We start from the raw sequence: 26711 nt of genomic DNA, 5'->3' as shown, positions 1-26711 counted from the left end.
ACACAAAGGATATATGGTGGTCAAAATGTCAAGCGAGTCTTAATCCAGTGTAGAATGTATTGGATTGAAATGTATGTGTGTGTGTGTGTGTGTGTGTGTGTCAGCAGGATCAGTAAATCAGTGGTTAAAGAGTTGCTGATTGTGCAAATGTATGCAAACGCGTGTATGTTGTGTGTCGTGAGAGTTTCGCAGAGACCTCTGTGTTCCTCCTACATAGAGAGAAGGACGCGTCTGTGAGTTTGTGTGTATGTAGCCGAGACATGACTGTACTGAGCTGTGTTTGGCCGTCGTGCTGTGGACTGTAAAGCCAGCACCTTCCTATGTGCGTCTCTCTCTCTTTCTTTCTTCCTTCCTCTGTGTGGCTTCTAGAAGATGCTTTGTCTTCGGTTCTTTCCTCGAGCTGTGAAGAGAGACAAAGCGAGACAGCACTTAATACTTTAAAACACTGATTATGTCACAGTTCGTTTTTTAAGAAAAGCTATTATCGTATTAGGGTTAGGGCGGCGTACGCAGCTTACACGGGGACGGTGAACGTTATTAAATGATGAGCTTATTAGAAAGGAAAGTGGTGACAGTAATTAGGTTGAACGCGTTGTTTGTTTTCCTCGTCTTCTCTGTTCCTGTGAGACTCCTCGATGTTTTTTTTATTTGCGCCGCAGTAAACAAATGTCGACTTCTTTGAGAAATTTGCTAATTAGCAAAGAACCTCTGCAGAGCCTTTAGCAGTTGACGTGTTGCGGTCAGGAACAATTATAACACAGTCGGGTTTGACTCTGTCTCCTGACAGACAGTTTAGTGCAGATAGTTTCCATCCCAGAGTTATTAATGATTCTGTGTTGACAAAGATAAGAGAGAGAAACGTACTTAAAGGCTGAAACAAGGAGCTGCGGTGGCCAGGGTCCTTCTGGAGTTGCACCTCTCTGAGGGAAAACACAGAGGCAGCTGAAACAAAGAGGGAGGAGAGGAACACTTTAAGAACACGGAAACAAAACTCTGTGTTATTAAAGGATTAATTAAAAGGATTTGAAATGAGGAAATTGTAACATGGCGTCCCCAGTGCTCCGATCATGGACAGACAGGGCTAAGTATGACTGTCATCCTTGTGACCACATCATTTGCAAGAAAAAAAAACTAGTTTTTAAAGAGATTGATTTGTAAACTGTGAGCGTGTTTCTTTTAGTGTGTGAGACGGAGAGAGAAAAGGGATGACAGAAGCTGAGTGATTCAAAGCTTCACACTGAAAAAACGATTTACCCGTTAGAAAAACGTGGAACTCTAATCCGTCTCGAAGACGGATCGTGTTCATGCAGCTCAGTAATGTGGACAAATGTGTCCTCGAATGTAGTTCACACTGGGAGTATTCAGAACTGTACTGAGCAGGATGAGACTGCGATTAGATCTGTGAGAAAGGATATTAAATCCTGAGGTGTTTACTTCACACGCAAACTTGCAAGACAAATATAAGTGTGATAATTTTTATGGTTGAAAACCACAATTTGCTGGGGGCAGTGCACCCTATAGAACCTGCATAGTTCCACTGTAACTACCTGACTATACTGTACGTACGTCTCCATTCTTTCTTACTTTTCTTACAGTGCTATATGGAAACGAACTGCGCTCTGCAGGTGAAGACAGACAAATTGTGTGCTATTAATGGACACCATCAACACAACACCTTAATGAGAGAATAATATCTCTGCGAACAGACAGGAAACTAGCTTTATGGTAATAAAAATAATAATTGTTATTATTTTTAACTGCATGTTGGTTATCATTGTTACTTCACAGCAAGAAGGTGCTTGATTTGAATTTTGGTTCGACCAGGCCCTTTTGTTGTGCGTTGGTGTAAAAGTTCCCACATTCTCCAACTTCCTTCCACAGTCCACAGGCATGCAGATTAGGGTTATGTTCATGAAGACTCAAGTGTGATTTTTTTTTTCTCTGTATGTTGGCCCTGGGATTATGGAGTACGGAAAGTGCCAAAATTAAATAAATAAATAAATACACAATTAAATAATTACTTAAATGTGTCATTAATTATTTAATTAAATACATAAATGTGTTTTTAATCAATTAATTAATTAATTAATTAATTAAAATACCAATTCATTTAACGTAAAAAAAACAACCAAAAAAACCCATTTCACTATTTAATCAAACTCGCCCATCAAAGTCAGTGGGCGGGGCTAACACTGGTCTAGTCCGATCCATTGCTTTGGTCTGAAGTAGCATGCCTGGAGAAAGCCATGTATCCCAGAATGCTTTAATAACACATTTATGTATTTATTTAATTAATTAATAAATAAATTAATTAATTAATTAATTGCACATTTAAGTAATTATTTAATGGTGTATTAATTTATTTAATTTTGGCACTTTCCATCCTCCATATGGGATAGGCTGATGACCTGCAAAGACCATACCATCTATCTACCTCGCCTAATGTCAGCTGGGATTGGCTCCAGCTCCTGCCACTACAGATATAGATATTGTGAATGGATGGATGTCTGATCTTTTGGAGCATTTCAGTCAAAATGTGAGAAAAGCATTATGATTCGACTACTGTCTGTTTCTAGAAAGGCTAATTCTGAGATGAAGAGGTAGCATGTTTCCAGTAAAAGTGCAGTCTGCTCTTCACAGTTACCAAGACTTGTTTACCTGCCTTTTAAAATACGTGCACAGTGCATGTGTGTGTGTGTGAGTGTGTGTCTTACTGTCTGACAAATTGTGTACGTTATCCCCCAGAGTCTGGAAGTAATGGTGTCGCAGAGCGTCTTCGGCCGAGGTTCTGCTCCTGGTATCATACTGCAATCATAGCACAACAGCAGCTGATGAGACCACCTGTGAAATCGCCACTAAGGCCTGTGCTACACTCATTGTGCTTTTGTCTCATACCAGCAGCAGAGCAGACAGCAGGTCGATTCCCTCTGTGTCCAACCTGGAGGACAGATAGAGAAACATTTCAGCTGGTATTATGGCGACCCAGAGGAGAATCCCTCAAACAATGAGTGGATAAATGTCCTCTACTTTGTCAAAATGTAGAGAAAAACAACTAAACAGAGTTCAATCTTTAGTTGTATTAACAGGATATACAAGGACATGATGAGAGGAAAGAAAGAATAACAAGGATTGGTATAGTGTAGGGGTTTTCTAACTCCAGAAGATGGCAGTAATGCAAGCTGCTGTCAAACCTCATGGAAGAACATTTGTGGGATGATTGACAGTTTTTTAATTTGTCTCTTGGACTGCGAGGGTATTTAATCTGTTCTGTTAATTGTTTCTAAATTCATAGACCGACATGCAATTTGTATGAGTAATTTGAGTAGATGCCGAGGACTAAATTATGTTTTTACCCCTGCTGAGAGTGTCTGAGGAGAATCTCAGTGAATCTACAGAGCTCCAATCTTCCGTCATGCAACAGCTGGAACCATAACGACGAAAAACGTTTTGTTCCAATCCACAGACGTTTGATATGAGGCAATATGTCAAGCAACGTGTCTCTTTGCAGACTGTATTTATGAAAAGTGAAGATGGTGGATAGCTGCTGTGGCCCAGTTTACCAAAAAGAAAAAAAAAAAAAACAGCCATATAATGTGTTAAGAGCAAGCATAAAGGACAGAGCAATTGGAATCCACAGACAGCAGACACTCCACTTTCCTAACAGGTGCAGAATCCAAAGCTTTTATATCTCGTTTATTTGAAATGCTTTTATTGTGAAGTCTAAGCATTCTCCAGAGTAGGTTGATGGAACATTGTAAGTGTCAATTATATTTAGTCTGTCAAGTTCTGCCATATATAGCTCGATGTCTGTGGATTTAAAGTGCACAGTAAACTCTGCTGGCATGATTTTTAGTGAAGCTTTTTTTTTTTTTTGGTGGCAGAGACAAAAGACAGTTATGTGATGTCCAGGGCTCTATACACTACACAGAGATGCAACATGGAAAAAGAGATTATTAAGTCCCTAATAGCATCATGTGTTTCGAACAATTAATACCAAGTTGGTGCCACAAGTTAATCAATGTATGGGTGCTGAGATGTTTAAGAAGTCTGAAAGAAAGGAAGAAACTGCAGCACATCAGAGAAGGTCACCTGAGTAGGCGGTCCTTACGGAGATATGCAACATCACCACAAGATGTCAATAAATCCTACTGACTGGTCTTTTATCATAAACTCAAAAACTGTAAGTACAAGGAAAATAGTAAAGGAGAAAAAGAAAAAAAAACACATATCCTGGCTTTTCTTATTCAAATCTATTTCCATGGTAGCTTCACCACATTAACAGACAGACTGTGAGGATTCACAGATCAAAATGTTCCTGTGCAGACATTCATTGTCGATAGAGGATATAACTTGCTGACTTAGGTGATTACCTGGCAACCTCCAGTGCCCTCGGGGCTGAATTATTAGCTTAAAACTCATCACTGAGAAAAAAATCAGGTAAAAAGTGACCAACAAATTACATCGAATCCCACACAGCTTTACTTTATATGTCATTGTGAACGAGAAAACAGGACGAAATGCAAAGTGTACAAGAAAAACTTTGAATTGAAACTGGCAAATCACAAAGGCCTCTGTGTAACCCTGGCACCCATAATTTGCCTACAGTATTCCTCATTATATCTTTGTCGAACGTAACCTAACCGGGGCAAGGGAGCGACAAATCAAGGTCGACTCTAGGTATCACCTATCAGAGGAAGGCGCCAGACCTGACGCCTCTCTCTCCTCTCCTCCAGACATTAGCTTATACCTCAACTCAACTCTGACATTCACTGGGAGACTGACAGAGGACGCACCCAACTGTTAACATCCCCCGGTTCATGTTTGACATTGTCTCAATTCTCCTCGAATCTGAACTGTTTCCAGTAAAGCTTTTTAAATCAACTCATCACTAACTCCATCCTTGGTCGTCTCATCTTATAATCAAAATCTCTGCAGCAAAAAGTCACTTTAATGCTACTTATCTGTTTGTACCTGTAGTTAGACTTGGCCATTTTACTGGATTCTGTCTTTCAATATGATTAACTTGTGTTATATTTTGAAGACTTTACTTATTAGAGTTTTTGTTTATTTTACACTTAAAGGTGCATTATGTAATAAATCTAAAGCAACTGGCCATAAAATCCTCCTAATATGTCACAGAGACTCAGGAATATTGTTCATATAACAAACTGAACTCACCAACAACAACAGTACAGCCAGAATATTTGCATTAAAAAACATATTTTGCAGACTAAAAATCATCTTTATGTTTTGAAATCATGTTTTGGCATGTGGCGCCACCTACCACCGTCTACCAATCATTGCATTCAGTAGAGTCTCAGCTGCCGCGCAACCACGGGTTGCCAGTTACGTCAGAAAACGAAACCTAAAAGACCTCGGTATTTTGAATTTGAATGCAGTAACCGTTTTTTGGCCACATTCTTACATATGGCACCTTTAGGTATAACTATTATTTAAGCTCCTTAAGTGTGTGTGTTTGGGTTTTCTCCGGGTTCTCCGGCTTCCTCCCACAGTCCAAAAACATGCAATATGGGAATTAAGTAAATTGGATACTCTAAATTAACCCTAGGTGTGAGAGTGAGAGTGAATGTTTGAATGTTGTTTGTCTCTACATGTGGCCCTGTGATGGACTGGCGAGGTGTCCAGGTTGTACCCCTTATGTCAGCTGAGATAGGCACAGCACCCCCGCGACATAAGATAGATAAAGCGGTAGATAATGGATGTTGGATGGCTTATTTAAGCTTGAAGTTAGAGATGTCCTTGAGAGTATATTAGAAGTTTAACACAAGCATTTATGCGGCAAGAGCCGATCTGTCAGTTGCTTCTTACAGACAGTGATTTGTTTCATAATACCTTGGCACATGGTTGATGAGAGCTTGAGGTCTGTACTGAGGAAAGAGGTAAGACCTAAATTCCTCATTACTGCTAATACCAGGCCAAGTATCTTCTGTAGGAGTGCCTGGGAAATGAGAAATAAAGGACGTGCATTGTCATCATCTGCTCACAGGTACTTAGTGTCAAATAAAACATTAATCAATTTTGAATCTGAGCTATGAGATATTATCATATTGTGTTGATCTCTTACCCATGAGCCTAAAAATTAGATGCAACTCCTCCTTCACTGTGGCGCCGGGAAACATGGGACGACCTGTTGCCATCTCAAAGTGGATACAGCCCACGCCCCTGAAAGAAGAGGGAGGAGACGAAGCATGTAGAAACTGTCGGCGAGGCTCTATTCAACACTTCAAAGCGCGCCGATCATTAGTGCAAACATATATGGTGTGAGTGGGTTCTTTTGTTCCACCAGGGCTGGCGTGTTGAAGAGGCGCACACTGTGGTCTGATGAGAGGAGGATACGTAGCTAGGTAAAGCTCATGAAAGGCTGGCGTGTTGCTACAGAGACAAACTGCTCCGCAGGAAGAGCGCACACACACACACACACACACACACACAAGGAAAGTAAATGCAAATGAATTGTGCTTCATTGTGTCACAAATGACTAATCTCTCCCTGAGTGACTTGGGGGATTTTAATAGAATCCATGGATTCTATGGAATCCACCTAATGAACTACAGCATACGAGTTTGTGGAGGACCCTGATGTGCTTTATGATGCCCTGGGAGATTGCAGGAGATCAGGAGATTAGCAGGTAAATCAATATCTCATCTGCATCACGTCAGATCAGGTTTTTGCTTTTCTGCTGGCGATCGCCACGTTAACTCAGAGCATGCATATCATTACAGAATTAAATGCATTCACTATTGAAAACACATGTGATCTAGATAATTCAGATCCCAATTTGCCCAATAATCCAAAACTCAACTCAATAATTCACATGGTAATTTTTCATGTACAAATTTACTGAGTCAAATAAATAAATACATTAATTAATATTCCTCAGTTTATCCATCACTTGTGCTCCTTTGGTTAAATTCAGATTATAATGGTAATGGTAGCAGTTCTATTTTTGCCATTGCCGCTGCTGAGTCGCGCCAAGCTCAACAGAGCAGATTGCACCAGACGGGAAGTCCGACACAGACTCAAAGTAAAACACTTCCGGCCCCCTTTCAAAATAAAACACAATACGCAGGTCATATAGCCTATCACAACTTCACACCAACATTACGTCGTGACCGGTGCTACCAGGTCAACAGTCAATTAATCAGAGTGTCTCGGAGAGTCATAACGTACGACGAGAGACTGATTGTTGAAGTGGATAAACATACAATCATTTATGACACCAGATCAACAGTTCTTCCACGTCGGAGAATGAAAGAAGCTGTGTTGTTGTTGTTTCCTTTATACACACAGTCTGTGCGTATCCGTTCAGGATTATCGCGTGAATACCGCTGGCTCCCAAGGCACCGCTGCCGTAATGCGTCTGGTAGGGATTGACGCCGGGCAGAGAGGACGAAGCAAAACCGGGGTGCTGACGTGCCGTGGCTGTAATGCGCCCAGTGGAAATCCGCCTTAAGACTCCAGAAACTCGTCATCGTCTCTGTGGTCAATACTGCTGTAGAGCTGATTATAAATACACACCTACTCGGCCAGTTTTTCCTTGGACGCATCCACTTTGTGCACAATGTGTTTAAAAAAAATTTCAGAGGAGCACGACATAGTGCCAAAGCATTTTTTCGGAACCCTCGTGTGCAATAATACGCCGGCACAGTTGACGTAATTGCTGGCACACACACACACCTCACTTTAGATGCACTGCAACGAGTACAAGTCTGGAAAAGAGTCATCAAATCCAATCGTTTTATCCCAACCCCTCCCACCAGCCGTCCACTCATCAAATACATGAAGATGATGTAAACAGTCTGTATTTATCTAGCGCTTTTCTAGTCTTGATGTCCACTCATAGTTGCTTTACACTTGAGTTTTTGCCATTCACCCCCCATTCACTCATGTTCTATCACACTTCTTTCATAACCATCGACAAGCTGCCACGAGCAGATTGGAATCAAACCCAGAACCTTCAAGTTGAAAGACGACTCGCTGTACCACTGAGCTACTGTCTGTAGATAAACTTCCATAAACTTGCATCTGCTTCATTCGACAAAATGATGATCGAAAAATCCACGGAAACTCACCACATGTCGATGGGCGTGGAGTATTCTGTCGAGCCCAGGAGAACGTCAGGAGGCCTGTACCACAGAGTTACCACCTCATTGGAGTAGGTCTTAGTGGGGACAGACTTGGCTCTGGCCAGACCTGACAAATCAAACAATTAAAAGAGCTTAATAAGAGCAGCAACGTTTTCACAAAATCATCACAGTCTAGAAGGACATGCTGTGCTGTCATCTGGCCAACAGTTCAGTGTCACCTGAGAAAATGTTGGATCAGTGCCTTTGTCTTCTAATTTGTTTCAAGTCAAGAAATTCTAATGGTTTATCCGCTTGTGACAAAAAATGTGAAAACCCCAGAGAGAGGGGCTGGGTTGCTAGGATACAGGAAGTAAAGGTGCAAAAGTAATGAGGAAATAACACAATGTGGCAGAGTAGCAGTAAAAAAAAAAGAAAAGTGATTTTGGCCTAAAGTTTCTTGAGGGTGAATTTATCAACGAGGTATATTCATTTAATATTAATATATAGTTACACATGCGTATATATAATTATACAGTAAATGCATACTGTGTAGTGTGCAGCATGTAGTATGTACTGTATGTGAGAGTGTGTGCGTTTGTTTTCTACCAAAGTCAGCCAGCTTGAGCTCGCCCTTATCATTGATGAGGAGGTTCTGAGGCTTTAGGTCTCTGTGGAGGATTTTTCTCTTGTGGCAGTAGGACAGACCACGAAGCAGCTGGAACATGAAGATCTGAAAGAGGATAAAAAAAAGGATTTGGCATACTGTCTGCACATGGATATAAAAACAACTAATAAAAAAAACTGAAGTAAAATTGTAACCTCCATAACCAAGTGTCTCAGAACAAATATGTCTAATCCAGTCTGTTCATATTCACTTAACATAATATTCACTTAATCACAACAGATGGGTGTCTCGGAATAGCCACAGAAATAGAACACAATCAGAGAATGAAAAGGCAGTATTCCCAATAGTTTGTAGTCATATTTAGTGACTTTTATATTATATAGTAGTGTTGGGAAGTCCGGCTCTTTTCAAATAGTCACTTGTTGTTGTGAAGCTCTTTCCAGAATCATCAGAGACCCGGTTGTGTAAACAATTATTTCACCAGTTGCACCACAATAGCATTTTTCTTAATTTGTTTTCCATGCTGCACATCTATTAACTGAATCCAAAAAAAGGTGGAATCCACAAAAAAAAAAACACAAACCCACCGGCTCAGTTTGTACACAAGGACACCAAAAAGCACCGTTACATCAGCATATGACGAATACAATTGTGCGAACATTGTTAACATAAAAATAAGTTGTAATACAAATAAGTTGTTTTATAAAAAGAGCAGGAACACATGTCATTTTCAGCTGCCGACATTTTAATCTGCTTTATTTTGAAGTGTTTTTATGGTTATAACAATGCTTGAACCTACCTGAAAAAAAGACTGCCAGGTTTTACTTCTGGGTTATTTAGAGGGTGAATTTTTCAGAGAATCAGATGTTTTGCCACTTAATGTAAGAGCAGTACTTACATGTAAGAGGCAAAAACTGCTATATCGCCATGCAAAATAGTCTCTAATAGTCTGTAATCATTTGCCTTTATGCTGCTGCAAATGCACACTGTGTATGAATTGAAATAATACGACGTTGGAAATTCCCCTGAGTCATCACATGTGTAACCCAGCATCACTGTCACATGCACGTGGCTCACCTTGACATTATGCATGCTCATGAGATTCCCGCAGTTGTCCAGATACTGTTTAAGGTCACTGTCCTAGAAGACAAAACAGTACACAATGCAATGTTGACGCGCAGAAGCCCACGTGTATCCACCTTCATGTTTGAGGAACGACAACTTTCATCACAACTTCACTCACGAGATACTCAAACACCAGCGTGAGGCACCGCTCGGTGTGGATGATGTCATGCAGCGTCACAATGTTGGCGTGCTTCAGGTTCTTCAGTAGAGACACTGTGTAAAAACAAAGGAAGGAGACGTGTGAACCTGCAGCGAAGCGGCAGCGGCAGCGAAACAATCTCGGAATAGCTCGAGCGAGATTAGCTTTGCTAGAATTACAAAGTGCAGCTGTTTTTTTTTTTTTTAGCTCACACTAAACCAGGGTATGTGTCAAATTTGGAAGACATCGGCGCATCTCTATAAATGTGAATATTTCACACTTAACGACTGCCGCAATCATGCAGCGATTAGGTGCAAAGGCTTACAAAACTTGTCAACAAAAGGAAAATCTCTCCTGTAGTGGAAACTAGGATAAAGTTGAGTAAAAGAGAAGTTCAGGTAATTGCCAGTTTCTTTCTCGTATCGGTTGCTCTTAAAATAGAATCGTTATCTATCGGAGGGCAGCACACGTGGCCCTCAACCTTGACTGAACATGAACAGTGTGTGTGCGTGTGTGTGTGTGTGTACCTTCTCTGATTGCAGTACACGGTGCTCCCTCCTCGTGCTCCAGCCGGATCTCTTTCAATGCCACCAGGTTCTCGGTTAGTTTGCTTCGCCCTTTGAACACTGTGGCATATGTCCCCTAAACGCACACAAACACACACATGCTGCTAAGTGACATTCTTATAGTACTGTTGATACTCATATGCAAGCATGTAGGACATTTGTTCTGTTCTGTTAATCCAGGTAATCAAATGCAAATGATTTATGTAAGTTGGACATGAGAGCTGCAACTAACGATTATTTTCTTAATCGATTAATCTGTTGATTATTTTCTCGATTAATCGTTCGGTCCATAAAATGTCAGAAAATGTTTAAAAAAAACGTCGATCAGTGTTTGTCAAACCTGGAAATGACAACATTCTTGAATGTCTTGTCTTGTCCACAAACCCAAATGATTCGGTTTTAATGATTTCTTTGTTATGTGGAGCAAAGAAACGAAGAAAACATTCACGTTTAAAAAGCTAAAACAATCAGAAATCTTGTTTAAATAATGAAAAGAAACTTCAAACCGATTAATCGATGATCAAATTAGTTGACGATTAATTCCGTCAATTGTTTCAGCTCTATTAGACATCTGGTGTTCTTGACAGAATTGTAATATATTATCCATAAGTGTATCTGAGGAGAATTGATGTGCTGCTCACACATATAGAGCCTTTCCAAATAATCTCCAGAGTTCAGTGCACATCCGAAAGCAGTACTATTATCTAACACGCATGAGCACAACCGCACCGCCGCAGGCTACGAGGAGAGCAAATATTTTGCAGCCTTGTGACCGATCACAACGCAGACAACTTCCACTTCTAATCATGCTTTATTCCTTGAAGCAACAACTGTTCTCAGATTAATGGGATTTGGGATTTAACTGCATTATCTGTGTCCCGCAACCTTTGTGTTGTGCACTGTGAGAGCAGATCATCTTTAGCACACAGTGTAAATGCACATTTAACACTGCGTCCATTGATAAGTCGCAGCAGTCATGTGAAACCTCAGCAATATATGCATATCATTAGTTTGCCTTGTTTAAGCACACAAACGAGGCTACTGTGTTCTGTTTGTTCTGATGTTCTCTCATCTCCGCAGAGAACTGAAAATTAGAATGAAGAATTACATGTGACATGAAAGTCATCCGTTGGTTCGTTCTCTTTTCACTTAGGCCTCAAGTTATTGCTCAGTGGCTGCAGCAGTAAAGCACTAACCCTTCACTGGACTGAAAGCCTGATCAATGTTCAAAATGTGAACGTGTTGAGTAATTGGTGGAAACGTACCTCGCCGAGTTTGCCGAGCTTCACGTACGTCTCCAGTTTTCCAAAGCCTATGTCAGACTAGAAGCAAAAAAAAAAAAAAAGAGAAAACAGCTCAATCGATCAGAATGAATCTCCTTCAATCAAATTCATTGCAAGACTCGCACAAGAGACAAACAATAACAGGAAGGCAAGATAAGAGGAGAGGATTCACAGAGAGGGAAGCTGCTCCGAGCTGAGACATTCACTGGTTCAAAAACTAATCTATCAAACAAAATAAACAAAGCAAACATGGACGCTAGAATTGAATGAAGATGAATATACAAAACACACCACATCACTCCGCAGAAGTATTTTGCTTTTATTATCTTTCAAATGTTTTGTTTTATGTGCATGGATTTAGATATTGTTTGGTTCCTGCTGTTAGTGCTCCATCTAACATCTAACAACATGCACCTGTGCAAGCTCTGCTTGTAGCCAATCAGATAAGAACCTAGCTACCAGCAGCCAATCAACAGCTAGAGGGAGGGGCTTCTGGGCTGCAGATACAGAAAGGAAAGGACAGCAAACATGGAGGTGGGAGAGAGAGACTGGGGAACAGGAGAAGCAAATGGAACAACAGAGTGCCAAGACAGCCAGAGATGGACCGTTCCGTCGGTCAGACTAACAGCTTGTAGTAAAAAGCTACACATGGATGGAACAGAGTGTTACATGTAATAGTATGAAAAAAAAAAAAACTAACCAGTGAAGCGCGTCGAGACATGCGACTGAGAGGTTTGCAGAGGGGCGAGTTTTCACTCTCCAACTGCAGTTTCTGGAGAAACTCTGGAGGCAGGCGGATGTCCATGGGCAGGGACATACGTTTGCTGACGTCCTGCAGAGTGGTCAAGCAGCAGAGGTTATAACATGCAGTAGTTCAGTCTCTCCGTTATGGATGCAGAGATTAACCCTCTCTATACATATGTGCTTTAAAAACATGAACAATATTTAATTCAGTTATTTATCCTCCCCACGATGAATTTAGGTCAAACTGTCTGCTTCCATGTGTCCGCAGAGGTCTGCGTGGGTCCGTGTGACAAACATTTAGTCATATGCTCACTTCCACAGTAGTGTGCATGGACCCCATGCAGACAAAGGTAAGCAACCCCACAGTTTGAATCCATGCCGACTGTGCATGCAAGGTCTACTGGACATGTCGACTGTGCATGTCCGCAGCACTTTTCTGTCCAGTTGGCGGTGGGCTCTATTTTTATTTATATTTTGGTCAAAACAGACAACAAAGAAGACAGTAACCATGGAAACTTGCTTGAGATTATTATGTGAGAAGGTCCTAAATAAATGGGCAACTCGGCGCTCAAAGAATACAATGTATGATGTAGTCTGACCTAGACACTTGTTTTTAGTATGAATAGAAGAATAAAATATGACCTGGCACTTTTCCAGTCTTGATGACCGCTCAAAGCTGCTGTACACTACAGTTTCCATTCACCCATTCACTCACACTTTCATAAAGAGCATCTTTCTATCACTCATACCCACCCACACGCCGTCAGGAGCAACGTGGGGTTAAGTGTCTTGCCCAAGGAGGCATCGGCTTGTAGGACTAGCGGATCCAGGAACCGAACCCACAACCCTTCGAGTAGAAAGACGACTCGCTCTCCCACTGAGCCACCGTCGCTCAGTAGGTGCGAAGACACAGGCAATTAAATACTAACATTTTTGGATGGAGAATCTGTATCCATGGAGAGGACAGCGGCACACACTTTATATGTGACAGATGTCTTCATTATATTATTCTCTCTCAGAATCGTTTACCCTTTTTTTTTTAGGGTGCTTTGCAGCATAAACACTTGTTTTCAATTATGAGATAGCAATGTGCAGATTTCCCCAAGAATTGAAATAGTTCCTAGAGGGGGTGCAGACGTCTAGTTCTGACTCAGATCACTTCATTTACATGATTTCTAAAGGAATTAATGGTCAATATCAATAACAATGATCCAACCCAATCCCACTTTATTTATAAAGCACTTTAAAAAATCCACATGTTTAAGATACTTAAAAGAATTCAAATGCAGAAATAACCTCAACTGAACTGTAATAAGTCGGGGTGTGACGATACACTTAGCTCACGAGACGAGACGAGACACGATATTGGGTTCACGAGAACGAGACAAGACGAGATTTTGAGAAAATTACAATGACAATATATATGACTGGACTTTGTAAAAAATGTAATTAAAAGTTCACTGGAAATGTTGAATTATGACTATTATGTGTTATTGTAAGACATTTATTAACAATACTTAAACACCAACTATAGAGTCTTGCAAAAAGACACTCTTGTAATTAAATAAATAATATACATTTTTTTCACTTAAGTTAAATATTAATTAAGTAATCGGCCAGTGAATCTTAAAACAAGCCATGCAATGGTTACATTTAAAAGTAAAATAAAGCAACATAAACATAAAAGTGGTAGTGCCCCCTCATCTGCCTCATCTGGTGCAGACAAACGCCCTTTTATTTCTGCGCACCGCCCCTGCGCTGTTCTCTTCTCCCTCTCCTGCGCCGTTCCTCGCTCTGCGCTCCTGCGTCTCCAAGCGGTCTCTTCCAAAGCAGACGAGGTCTTCTTTATGACGAGGATGGAGTACAGTCACGATAAAGTGCAGGTGATCTGAGTAAAACGTGACATACTCTGAAGAGCAGAGCGCCCTTTTCATCGTTTTCACTCCGTGGTCTTTGTGAAAGAAGACGCTTTAAAGCTGTAATTAAGGGAATAACAGATGCATCAGATGAGCTGATGTCTTAAGTTAACTGCTCAAAGAGAGAGAATGTTCTCTGCTGTGAAATGAATGTCGCGGAGAGTTCATAATCTGCTCCGCACGCAGCCAAGTTTCATTTTTGCGCAGAGACTTTCCAGCGTTTAACAGGTGCGTGTTTCGACCGCCGAATTATCGCTGCATCCCTAAATATAACATCTTTATTGACAAGAATGATGTAACTGTAATAATGACAGACTTGATAGTGTGACTTGGGTTTCAATCGGCACATGGACAAGCGTGCGCTGCGCTGATTACATGCGCTCTTGTTCCCCGAGGTGTATAAAAATATCTATTTTAAATAAATAAACAAGCAACGCTGGCGACCCGCCAGGCTTATAATACACTGGGGGAAACCCTGATGTAAGGATGAGCTTTTAATAAACGTTTTCTTCCACAAATTGAAACAAAAATTCTTCTTTTCCTTCTCCTTCTTTAGGTCACAAATCTCGCGGGACAGTTTTTTACCGCGACGAGAAATATCGTCAAGTTTAATCTCGCGAGATCTCGTAGCACGAGATCTCGTCACACCCCTAGTAATAAGTTTTTGTCTACAGCTTCGTCCACTGGAAATACCATTTAGCCATATCACACAGTTATCTGAAAAGGTTGCTGTTAAGAACGTGTATAACCTGGTCACAATAGCCAAGTGGCCCTTACTAATAGGTAAATCGTCTAAAAAGCATAAATCGATCACACAGCCAAGTATGAAAGCATTGTTCTTTCTTTCATATGCTCGCTGAAAGAAACTCAGATCGTCTTAATTCCTAGTCTTCACACCGCCAAATCATTCACGAGTGCTCTCTGTGGCATAGCTTTACTCGTCTGTCTGAGCAGAAGAGAGACTTGGAGTGAATCACACGAGTTCCACAGGGACTTTTTCCTGATAAGGTGGAGCTGTGCACTCTCACATTTTAATAAAAAAACAATGCTTAAAAACCTCCTCCCTGCAGCACCAAGGTGACTCATCTCACCGAGCTGGCATACATGGAAATAGAGAAATCACTGCCTGGGATGAGTTTAAACCAAAAAAAAATCAAAACTACTTGTGCCACTGTTGTGTCAGTCTTGACAGGTCATACTTTTAACATGTCTGTTATATGTCTCATTCCACTAACCTCCATGGAGAAACGTCTGTGTTGGGCCTTGCTGTTGTAGTGGAGATGGGATGGAGACTGAGCTCCTGGTGTGGTCGGTTCAGGACTCACTGGACTGGCATCATGAGACGGAGGACCCAGTCTGTCTGGAGTCAGACCTGACGCGGGGAAACACAAAACGTGTGCGGTCAGCGTTTGCAGATGTAAAGATCGTTCAGTGACTGTGAAGGCCATACCACATGACTCATATTAACATGACTCCTTTTGCCGTGTACGTGTTTCATTACTCAATTATTTATAGACTAGTTATGTATCTAACATGAGCTGACATTTCAACATCGGGGACAAACATCCATCCACACAAGCCATTTAAATCAATCCATTTTATTTGTATCGCTGTTATCATGCTGGCTAGGGGCCGAGCATGAATGCTCGGGGCTGAAATGGCTCTTGGCATGAATTTGTGCGAGGAACCTATTGTTATCCTTTTTCAGGGTTTCAGGGTATGCAGGGTTAAAGTGCATAAAAAAATCTTGAAACTTTGCACAGAGGTCAGATCTGGGGTAAACACATTTTGGCATAGGGCTCGGACCCTGTGCATCTGCTCCAGGGCCATTTAGTGCTCCCCTCGGGCGAAATGTGGATGGTGCAAGCCAAGATTAAGTTGCACCAAATATCTTTTTTTTTCTTTCTTTCAAATTTTAAATTAAATAGTTGATTTTGCATAATATGGGACCTTTAAATGATTGCTATGTCAGACACACAGATAGTATGTTGGGTTATAACTGCCTGCTATTGCACAGCAGACAAAAAAGGCCAGGGAGTTCAAAATCTTCACCTTTTACCAACACAGTCAGTACTGATCTACTCAGAACTAAGACGATAGGATTCTCAAAATTCACTCTAAGCTCCTTGTTTTTTTAGACATGAGAATCTTCAACACTGCACAGGAGATCACAGTTAACACTGCTGAAGCAAAGGCTTTAGTCTGTGTGCCGGGATGGAGAATGGACTCTGATCCTGCAGCATTGATGTGTGTTCGATGTGCGGTTGGTGTCTACCTTACTGTCACTGCCTCACTGGTATGTGAAGCATGGGGGGGGTTAAGTGGACGTGCGTCTCCAATTTAAGGACAGTTGTGTGTGTGTGTGTATTATAACTGATTCCTTTGTGGGTTGAAGCAATAAGAGCTTAAACTCCTTGTTTCCATGGGGACAATGTGTACACACACACACACACACACTGAATACATCAATATTTACTGCATATATTTATAGCAGTGTTGTATCCATTAAACAAACACAAAATACAGGTGAATCAATTTTCAGGAAATAAGATAAAACAGAAGGACATACAGAGGTGAACGCTGCTCTCTCTGCACGGCCTGGAAATGGAAAAATAGTTGGATAAGGTTTAAAAAAGGGCACAGTCCTTTGTGTCCACATTGATCAATGGTCTAAATGGACCGGGGGGGGGATGAAATGACAACCTGTCCGCTATAAACATTTGAATATCACAGCTACAGCGCTCCTTTGATCTCCCAATGCTAATCAGGGCCAGTAAAGGTGAAAATGAGATGAGCACACACACACACACACAAACACACACAAACACACACACAGTGACACTGGCTGATTGTTGTGAGATATGGACGGTCGCCTGCCACAGTTGTTGTTAGGAAAAGGACAATCCAATATGATTTTGCCACATTTCTGTTGCATTTTCCCATGCGAAACCGTGATGACGGGGGAAGCTTCACAGATGATGACGGAAAGTAACATTCACGCTGAGCTGGAGAGCTTTTTGGTATTCATGCGTCATTTTCATGATGCCGTTCACTGCAGTCATCGAGAAGGTCGTGCCTCTCTTCTCAAAAAGACGGATGCAGTTTCAAAACACTTCAGCCCCGTTCAGAATTGATATCCTCGGATTTGAGGATGTATTTCGGGCACACGGGGAGCATTCTGACCTGTACTGAATGCAATCTGCCCGTGAAAATATCATTCAGGAAAAAGCTCAGGAAAGTCAATATCTTATATATACTGTACCCTACCCTACCATCTATTAGCCCGATTGATTCCTCTTTCATAAAAACAAGATGGGAGAAAGATTGGACATTAAAAACACACTTTGGGGAAGAATGTCTGGAGACATCAAATTTAAAATCCTAAAATCCTTACTCCAAAGTGAGGTGACACAGTATAAACCCTGAGATCTCCCCATCTTGTGATAGATGTCTGCTGCAGACGACAGTTTAATCCACAGCTTTGCTCCAGGTCCCACTCTTAGAAATAAAAGTGCTAAGTAGAACCATATAAGGTTCTTCGGCTTGTCCTCATAGGAGAACCCTTTTTGGCTCCAGGTAGAACCTTTTTATAAAGGTTCCACCTGGAACCCTATTGGAGGGTTCCACCAAGAACCCTTTTAAAACCCTTTATCCAGGAAAGGGGTTTTAAATGGTTCTCTGGCTCAACATGGTTCCATTAGTGTTACCAAGAACCCTTGAAAAACTCTTTCTTCAGGAATGGGTTTTTCAGAAGCAAATGGTTCCAGGTAGAACCTCAGTCCTTGTAGAAGGACCCTTCTGGAACCCTTGTTTCTAAGAGTGTAATGGATCGGCACTTTCAAACTTATTTCTGAAATATTTGAAACCCAGTTGGAACCGAAACCTTGTTCTATTACATTAGGAATATCTGATGAAATGATCATATCAATCAGCTTTGAGACAAAAATATCATTCAGGACAGATGTCTGAATGGGATGTGTGCACCCTGTGTCACAACAATCTATTCAATCATGGTTGAGGCATTATACTTAATCCCAAAAGAGTTAAGTGCATGGTAGCAGCACTAGATGACAAGTTGCAGGATCACTACAGAAACAGGAATATCTGGTATAAGCAATCTTACACCAGTTTTCTAAGAGCACTGACACTTTCATTAACTTTGACTGACAGAATTTGAAGTCCAAAAAAAATCTAAATATGTACAGGGTATTTTTCCTCAGAGCTGGTGTTGTGTTGTGGCACAATAAGCAAACCTGCGTAACAAATCTACTCGCTTCACTGTTTTGGATACGGACGAACACGGATCCTTTGTGTTGTCAATAACATCATATCGGTGTTTACGAGAATAACAGTCAAAATCAACATTTTGAAATAGAAACTGTGATATAATAATGTCTGATCTTATACATGCTTTATTCAGAAATTGAGCTGATGTTTTTATTTAATTAATACATATACATATATATATATATATATTGTTTTTTATACATAAATATTATTTAAGAAAAAAAATAGCTTTTTATTGCATCCAGCTCATGTTTTTATTATGTTTGAATTAAAATATTTTTGCATAGATACTTGTTTTCTTTACTGTAGAAGTGATCTATAGTGTACAAGTGTAATAGGGCGTGCCCAACTGTTCATAAGTGTGTTTTGGGTGTACTATGATGAAGCCCATGAGAGTTTTGCTCCTGATTGACATTAAAAGCCAGCCGCACTTGTATTTGGTGCGTTGCTATTTAAATGGCAAATGCAGGAAACTGGAGAAGTGAATGATCCTCTGTTGAGGAAACCGATCTGCTTGTGTGCGAGGTAAAAGGTGAGCGAACAGATCATCTACAGTTGCAGCAGCAACTCTCTTCTCTGAGAGAAAGACATGTGGTCTTTGGCTACAACTTCGTTAATCCTCCCCCGACATTCAACCTGCATTTAACTGATGAGGACGGGGAGGATGAGGAGCAGCAGTGAAGCTCGCCCCCGTGTACGTAACAAGCAGAGTGTGCATGCATTGTGAACTCTCCCACTCAGTCGCATCTGTTGCAGCATTTAAATAAGCAGGAAAATACTGTGCTACAGACCTTAGACCAGGTTTTTATTGGTCAATAGTCAATTCTGATAGCAGATTCCACAAACAGTTAATCACAGTTGCTTTGGAGGAATCATCTGCTTTTGGTTAATGTTAATGTCTGTTTTAATTGGAAAAAAAGCAGTAATTTTCAGATTCAATGTGTGTCTGAGATGAACCAAAGACAACCTTTTCCCCCTTAAACCTAAAGATAGACAGAAATGTGTGTGGCTTACATGTTCTCCATTCACCACATGTACATGATTTAAAGGCACAGTAGGCAGGATTGATCAATAGTATAACCATTGGCAGGAGAGTTTGACTAAAGCCCAATTTATACTCCTGCGTAAAGTGCTCTGCGTAGGTTACGCAGAGTCCTCTGCGTCGACGCAGAACCTGTTGTAGAACCTCTACGTCGTCTCCGGCTGCACAGAATATTTTTTAAGTGTCCGTCACTCCGTCAAGGGACAACGGAGACGGCAAGAGCTGCGATTGGTCCTCAGGACAGGCTGAGCAGTCTGCTCTGTGCCGGCTCACAGTGAGCACTGAGCATCCACAGAGGGCGGAGCTGAACACCGCCGACTTCGTCGCTGCCGAACTATAAATACGTCATATCTTAACACACAGAGCACATGTTAAGACTCTAAATGGCCAACTTATCTTAAAACTGCGTTCCGGGACACAGAAAAGTGACAAACGGCCACTGTTTCAACAACAGTCTTTCTCCCTCGGACGCCATTGCTCACTGTAGCCAAAAGCACAACAACCTTGCGCAGCGACCCCTACTGATCGGGAGGGAAATTGCAGCGCCTATCCGTCACCACGACGCAGAAGTATAAAGGCTCGAGTAGTCTACGTGGTGACGCAGACGGATAACGCATTACGCAGTCGGAGAAGTATAATGTGGCCTTCACTGCATGGCAGTAAAGAGACAGATGGTGCTGCTTATCTACTATAACTACTTCAATACAACAACTTCCTACACTGGAAAAAAAAACAACCTAAAAAATTGAAGTCGAAAGAAAATTGGACAATTAATGGAATGAAAAATGTGAGACATTGCTTCAATGAGCAGAGACTCCTTGGGGACAGAGAGCTGTGAACAAAAAAACATTTGGGGTTTTAACAACCTGTGGCTCCAGCTCAACAGTCATTTATCTTTCTGCCTACTGCAGCTTTAATCCCACAACTGATAATGTTTCTGCAAAAAGACCAAATGTCAAACCTTTTCATACAGACTCTGATACCAACTGGAGCCCCCCCTTTTTTTTTTTATATAAGCCATTTGAAAGATAAATTGCTTTGGGCAAAAATGTCAATGTTTTTCATTCAAACAGCCCCGACATGCTGTGCAACACTGTGGGACGTAATCCCTCCGCCTCGCGAAGAACAGAGGGAGCGAGAGAGAGAAAAACCAAAATGGACTTTAAACATGGGTCAAACTCTGTGTCCCCGAGTGTTCTTTTGTCTTCATTTTGCTGTATATCGCCTTCTGTATGACCCTCATCCCCTGTCTGTCCCCGTCTGTCTGTGTGTCACCTCTTCCCTGACCTTCAGGAGCAAGACAGTGATGCAGGCAGATGCAACCTGGGGGTTGAAATCAAACACCCATCCAGCTGCTTCTCCATTAGGCAGCACTTTATGATCACACTGGAGGCCGAGGCTGAAGTGACAACACTTGTTTACAGAATATAATGGTTAGATTGTACAATTTGTGCACTTGAAATTGCTATTCACTCCAAACCACACTGCATAACAGTCATCTACCTTAGAGCAAGTAACCTGTTGCTATTATTAGACGACTATAGATGGCTCTGCAAAATAAAGGAGAACACAACATGCTCACCTCATTATTATTCCATCTAGACAATACTTCCTGACACAATAAAATGAAATACTAATTCTGAAGGTGTTCCCTGACTCAGCCTCATCTAGACACAATTATGCCTCTTTTCTCCTGAAAGCCTGTGATAAAAGACAGAGCAAGAAAAACCCTGGCAAATCTGCGAGGGTCCATGAAAGACACAACAAAGGAAGAGCTTTGTATTTGGTATTAAAACCCAGAATGAGTTTGGAATATTTTACAAGACAATGTTTTTGTACAGAGACCAAAATGCACTAGGAACTATAAGGACATTTGTTTTCAGCCTCAGTTTTACCCTCTACTGGAAAATTAAATCAAAGTTGTTGTATTTTAACTATTTGGTAAAACCATTTTGGTTCATTTGAGGTTTTGGATTATATAATGAGCTAAACTGTATTGACATATTTGATAGATAATTGAAGATGTGGTTATGAATGAAACATAAAGACACTGAATGTATTTCCATAAAGTATCAAAAGCAGACTTTGTGTTTGGTACAATTTACAGTTAGATGTTCCACAATAATCTCTTTGTAAAGACCCCCCACACTTGTCTCATTTTGATCCACCGTTGTTCTGTGGTCAATCTTTTATACTGTTGACACCATAGACCGCATATACAAATGGAAATATGAGTCGATTAGTCGTCGACTGTTGTCCTTCTGAGGTCAATCTGGAAAAAGAATCTATTGAACAGCCAGTCGCGGGGGAACTCAGCTGGTTACAAAGTGCGCAAGAAAATGTGCACTTTCCACATGGTTTATGATGTCAGTAAACATTATCCTGAGTAACTGTTTGTCTCTGGTCTTCTTCAGTAGCACTTGTCAATATTGTAAATCATCTTCCTGTTTAGAAATAGATGATAAACTATGGCATATATGATTTGACACCAGTATGAGTGACAGCTGCTATATATTCCGACGGTGTTGAAAATGGGACTTCAGTTTCTTATTGGTAATAACACAACTGGTTGACACTGATTGAGATGTGTCATAAAAATCTGCACATTGATTTGTAGTAAGGAAAAACCACGTAGTGTAGATGTATAATTGAATAGAAACCAAATTTTGTGGTTGGACGCCACAACAAGAACGTTGAAAGATTTACTTGAATATTTGCTTCACTTGGGCCCCACGGTTGGTGTAGTGGTTAGCGGTTAGCGCTAAGACCCGGGTTCGAGGCCCGGTTGGAACAAGGGCCTTTCTGCATGGAGTTTGCATGTTCTCCCCGTGTTACTGTCCGTGGGTATTCTCTGGGTTCTCCGGCATCCTCCCACAATCCAAAAACATTCAGATTTGAGGATTAGGTAAATCGGTCACTCTAAATTGACCGTAGGTGTGAATGTGAGCGTGAATGGTTGTCTCTGTATGTGGCCCTGTGATGGATTGGTGTAGGTGAACTGTCCGGGGTGTACCCCCCACCTATTTCGCTATGTCAGCTGAGATAGGCACAGCACCACAGTGACCCTGCGGTGGAGGATAAAGCGGTAGATAATGGATGGATGGATGGATTTGCTTCTCTTTGCTTTGTTTTTTGTCTCCACCAAATCCTGAAGAAAATATCTGGCTATGTACAGGACTGTGCAAAGGTCTCATATTAGATTTGTTGTTTTACCAATGCAATAATGACCATACAGTATCATTATTTCTCCAAAAATATAATATATAAACATGTTTGGAGTTTTAAAATAAAATCCACATTCATGTTACTGGTGAACCCTGTGTTTGTTCTATTACACCAGGTTTATTCAAGACATGCTTGAACATTACATGCACATGTTGTTTGAGTTCAACTCTTTGACAGTTTGCTAATATACATAATATAAGACCAACTTCCAGTTACATCATTCAAATGCCAATGATCACAGAATTTTGACGAGACATGAAAACAACAAAGCTGTTGATGCCCTCAGGATTTGCACAGTAGTAGTAGTCACTAAATGTGGAAATAACCTTTCATTCAATCCCACACAAGAAGAAACAGCATTCATGTTTTGTGAGGATTCATTTTGTTAGACATGATACAGTTTAAATTAAAAGAATACTACTCAAATTTGTCATGTATTGTCATGTTTTGATATATTTTGATGACAAGTACTCTTATTGGGTGTATTTATTATCTCTGGTAAAAATCACCAGGCGTTAGTGATGGTGTTTTGAATTTGAGCGATAGTGTTCTAGGGTTAAGAACCAAAATAATCACCAGGTTAGGGCTAGGAAAAACACAAATTCTACAACAAAACAATAAAAATATGGTCCTTATGAAACTTGTGGGAACACAATAGCACTTCAGGTGATGGAAAACAAGGTTCTTACCATGAGTGTGTTGAATGTTGAGCTGGTTGATCTGCTCAGTGAATTCATTCTCCTCAATGGTCTCAGTGCGAGGAACAGATAACGAGAAACGCCTCTTAAAGTTCTTCATTTTGTTCATGGTGCTGAGGAACAGACTCTGGGAGGAGAAGGAGAAACAAAAAAAATGCAATTCATTTGCAAGACCACTGATGCATATAATACATACTACAGATTTTCATGAAGTTTAAGACTTATTTATAAGAGGATCACATAAACTAAAACCGATTACAATGCAAAGCCTTCTAAATATAAATCTTCTAACGTACAAAACATTAAGTATACAGCCTGAATCAAAGAAACCACAACGTAAATACTCCTTGCCACCATGAAAATAGCTGCAGAGCGTGTGCAGCTTGTGATGGATCGTTATGTGCTGCTTAAACAAAGACCGCGTCGTCTGATAATGAGGCAGAAAGCAGTAGGAATGCAGCCGATCAATGAACTCTCCTCCTCTTCAAACCTTGGCGGGTTACACAACCACAGCCAACCCTACTAGTTAGTTTTTTAGTTGTTTGTTTTTTTTCCCCTCAGCCTTTTCATCTCTTCCCTTTTTCAGGTCTGTGTGCTGCAGACACTGATGTCATGGGGTCTCCATGATTGCTCCAGTGTCACAGATATGCGTGTATGTGTGTGTGAGCGTTAGTGTTTCTGCTCATTATTGTGAAAGGCTAAGATGTCTGCGGTGGGTTCAATTACAGCAAGACACCCTACTGGTCTTTTCAGGCCTCAGCAGCCCATCAGGATATTACGTCTCAGTGTGCTGTCAGATTACATTATGCCGCAGTGTTTGGACAGTGCAAGGGAGATGGCTGCCTCAGACCAGTCGGCACCACGTCCACATTTGCAAAATACAAATAAAGGGACAAAAATGTAGTCAAATACACACATAATATTGTCTTGAGGCCTGGAGTTGTAGTCAAGTAAAGTAAAAAGAAATCATTCTCAGAACAAACGTTTTGAAATATTCCTGTCCTACACTGAAAATGTCAACGTTCCATATCACATTCTACTGTTAAGTTAACCTTAAATCAATAAGATGGCGACTGAAACTCAATTGGGTGAGTGAAAAGTTGGTCGGAAAACTACAGCCTTTCTAAGTGCATCAAGAATAAACCCAATGACCCACACCATCACACAACCACAGACTCCACACAGTAATCCTAATCTCTGATTCTGCTGAAGTGAAAACATCCATGCAACCATTATTGTTTTGCGACAACAAAACCAGAATGCCGGAGAAACTCTGAGATTAGCACAGGCAGCTACAGTACGTTTGTACTTTTCACTGCTCAGTCATAAAAGCGGTGGGTGGTAAATGTTCAGTACCCCCAATGAGGAAACCTTGCTGTTAGCTCAGAGTGAGTAATAATGTTTTGACAGTGCAACTGGTTATGAAAGAAATCTATGTTCTAAGGTAAGGCAAACATTTATTGTAATCGTTCTGTAATCAGTTTGATGTGCTGCTGCACTTTCTGTGAAAATTAGAAGAATACATACATTTGCTGCTCTCACAATAGTTCAAAGAAAATGTCTTATAATGGCTTATAATCTTGTCACTTGAGCCAAAATGTACTACACCGCAGGACATTGGTCCCTTGCTATGACCCAAAGATGACGATTTTTCTTGCTGCAGAAAGCACACCAGACCAGCAGAGATTTACAGGAACATTCATTCAGGCATATGAATCAGCATTCACTGAATGATATTTTGTCATGAAGTAGGTTAATCAATCTACCACACAACCAAAGCAAGCAGAGAGCTATTTAGGATGAGGACATGGAATATCCTCTGTCAGACTCAGCTGCTAACCATCAGGTGCAGAACAGATTAAAAGGCAGAGACACGACACAACCAGCAAGAGGTGAAGGACTGAGAAACGGAAAAAGAGCATGGAAGATAAGTGAAAGTGTCGGCCGATTTTACTTATATAGTTCTCATGCAATATTAAATATAAATCATGTGTTCCTGTCCAGTTGATATTGGAAGTTCTCCCTACAATGATGCATTGTACTTCACACTGATGGATTCATCCATCATTTCATTTTTAAAAGAATCGGCTGAAAATCAGAGCACAAAGAACAGAGAGGCGACGTGAAACTGGCCAAACACATTAAGCCTGAACAATATTAAGGTGTGCAATGTGCACAAAAGGCCCAGCGTTAAGAGAAAACAACAAAGGCTTTCACAGAACAAGAGACGTGTGGGTGGCAGCCATAAATTGAACAATGAGTGGAGGAGAGGAAGCAGCTCAAAAAGCGAAGGCAGAAATAAGTAATCCTCAGATCAGGGCAGGGAAAGGGAGGATTTCTAAATCACACGAGGGGGAAGCCTTTACAAATCAATCAAAGTCCTCCTGGCTAAAATAAAAAGTCATTGCCACAGCTCATCTTAACGCACAGTTAGCCACAGCTTTTTCAAATGATTTCTGGTGGGCTGTTTACTGAGAGGTGTGACATTTCTCTAATGCCAAACATTGGGCCCAAGAAGCAACAGCCACTTTCGTCAAGCAATGTCCAGAATTATACAACTTTGGCGCCACTCCAGTGAACTACTGCACTGGCAGCCTGGATGCACAGTGCTGTCTGGTCCTCTTGCAAGACAAATAAAACACAATGGTCTTATTAAGATTGTGCCACAACAAATTGGTGTCAGAATTGGGATCCAGCAGAGTGATCGCCTGGGACTCCGTGGACAGTGAAAGGCCAATCTGGAGATCAAATTCCTGCAGCCTCCATTTGTCTAGAGATGGAAGAGCTGACACGGCTGACATTCGACTTCATTTTGATCCAGATTGGGAGCCTCTAATCTGTCTGACTAAGGTGATAACAATCGGTATAATCAAGATTAGGTTGCAATGGGTGCGGGCGCTTAAGGGTTATAAGAAGAAACCCGAGTGGATGGGTGAGAATAAACCCCATATCCTGAGTGATTGGGTGAGAATAA

General features: G+C 41.0%; 1 protein-coding gene across 1 annotated transcript; it reads right to left on the bottom strand.

The window, feature by feature from the left end:
* Window positions 1-365: 365 nt before the first annotated feature.
* On the bottom strand, window positions 366-23846 carry cdk18 (cyclin dependent kinase 18; the record flags this gene model as incomplete). The annotated part of the gene is made up of 15 exons (XM_083892821.1): window positions 366-400; window positions 865-942; window positions 2715-2805; window positions 2896-2938; window positions 5854-5959; window positions 6086-6183; window positions 8094-8214; window positions 8694-8817; window positions 9790-9852; window positions 9956-10050; window positions 10504-10618; window positions 11808-11864; window positions 12526-12657; window positions 15721-15857; window positions 23729-23846. The coding sequence occupies 15 exons, from the start codon at window positions 23844-23846 to the stop codon at window positions 366-368; spliced, it is 1413 nt and encodes a 470-aa protein (XP_083748947.1).
* Between the last annotated feature and the right edge of the window lie 2865 nt (window positions 23847-26711).

The sequence above is a fragment of the Microchirus variegatus genome (assembly GCF_963457635.1).
Source record: "Microchirus variegatus genome assembly, chromosome: 7".
Taxonomy (NCBI): Eukaryota; Metazoa; Chordata; class Actinopteri; order Pleuronectiformes; family Soleidae; genus Microchirus; species Microchirus variegatus.
The sequence above is the reverse complement of the archived record's forward strand: the minus strand, read 5'-3'. Positions and strand labels throughout refer to the sequence as shown.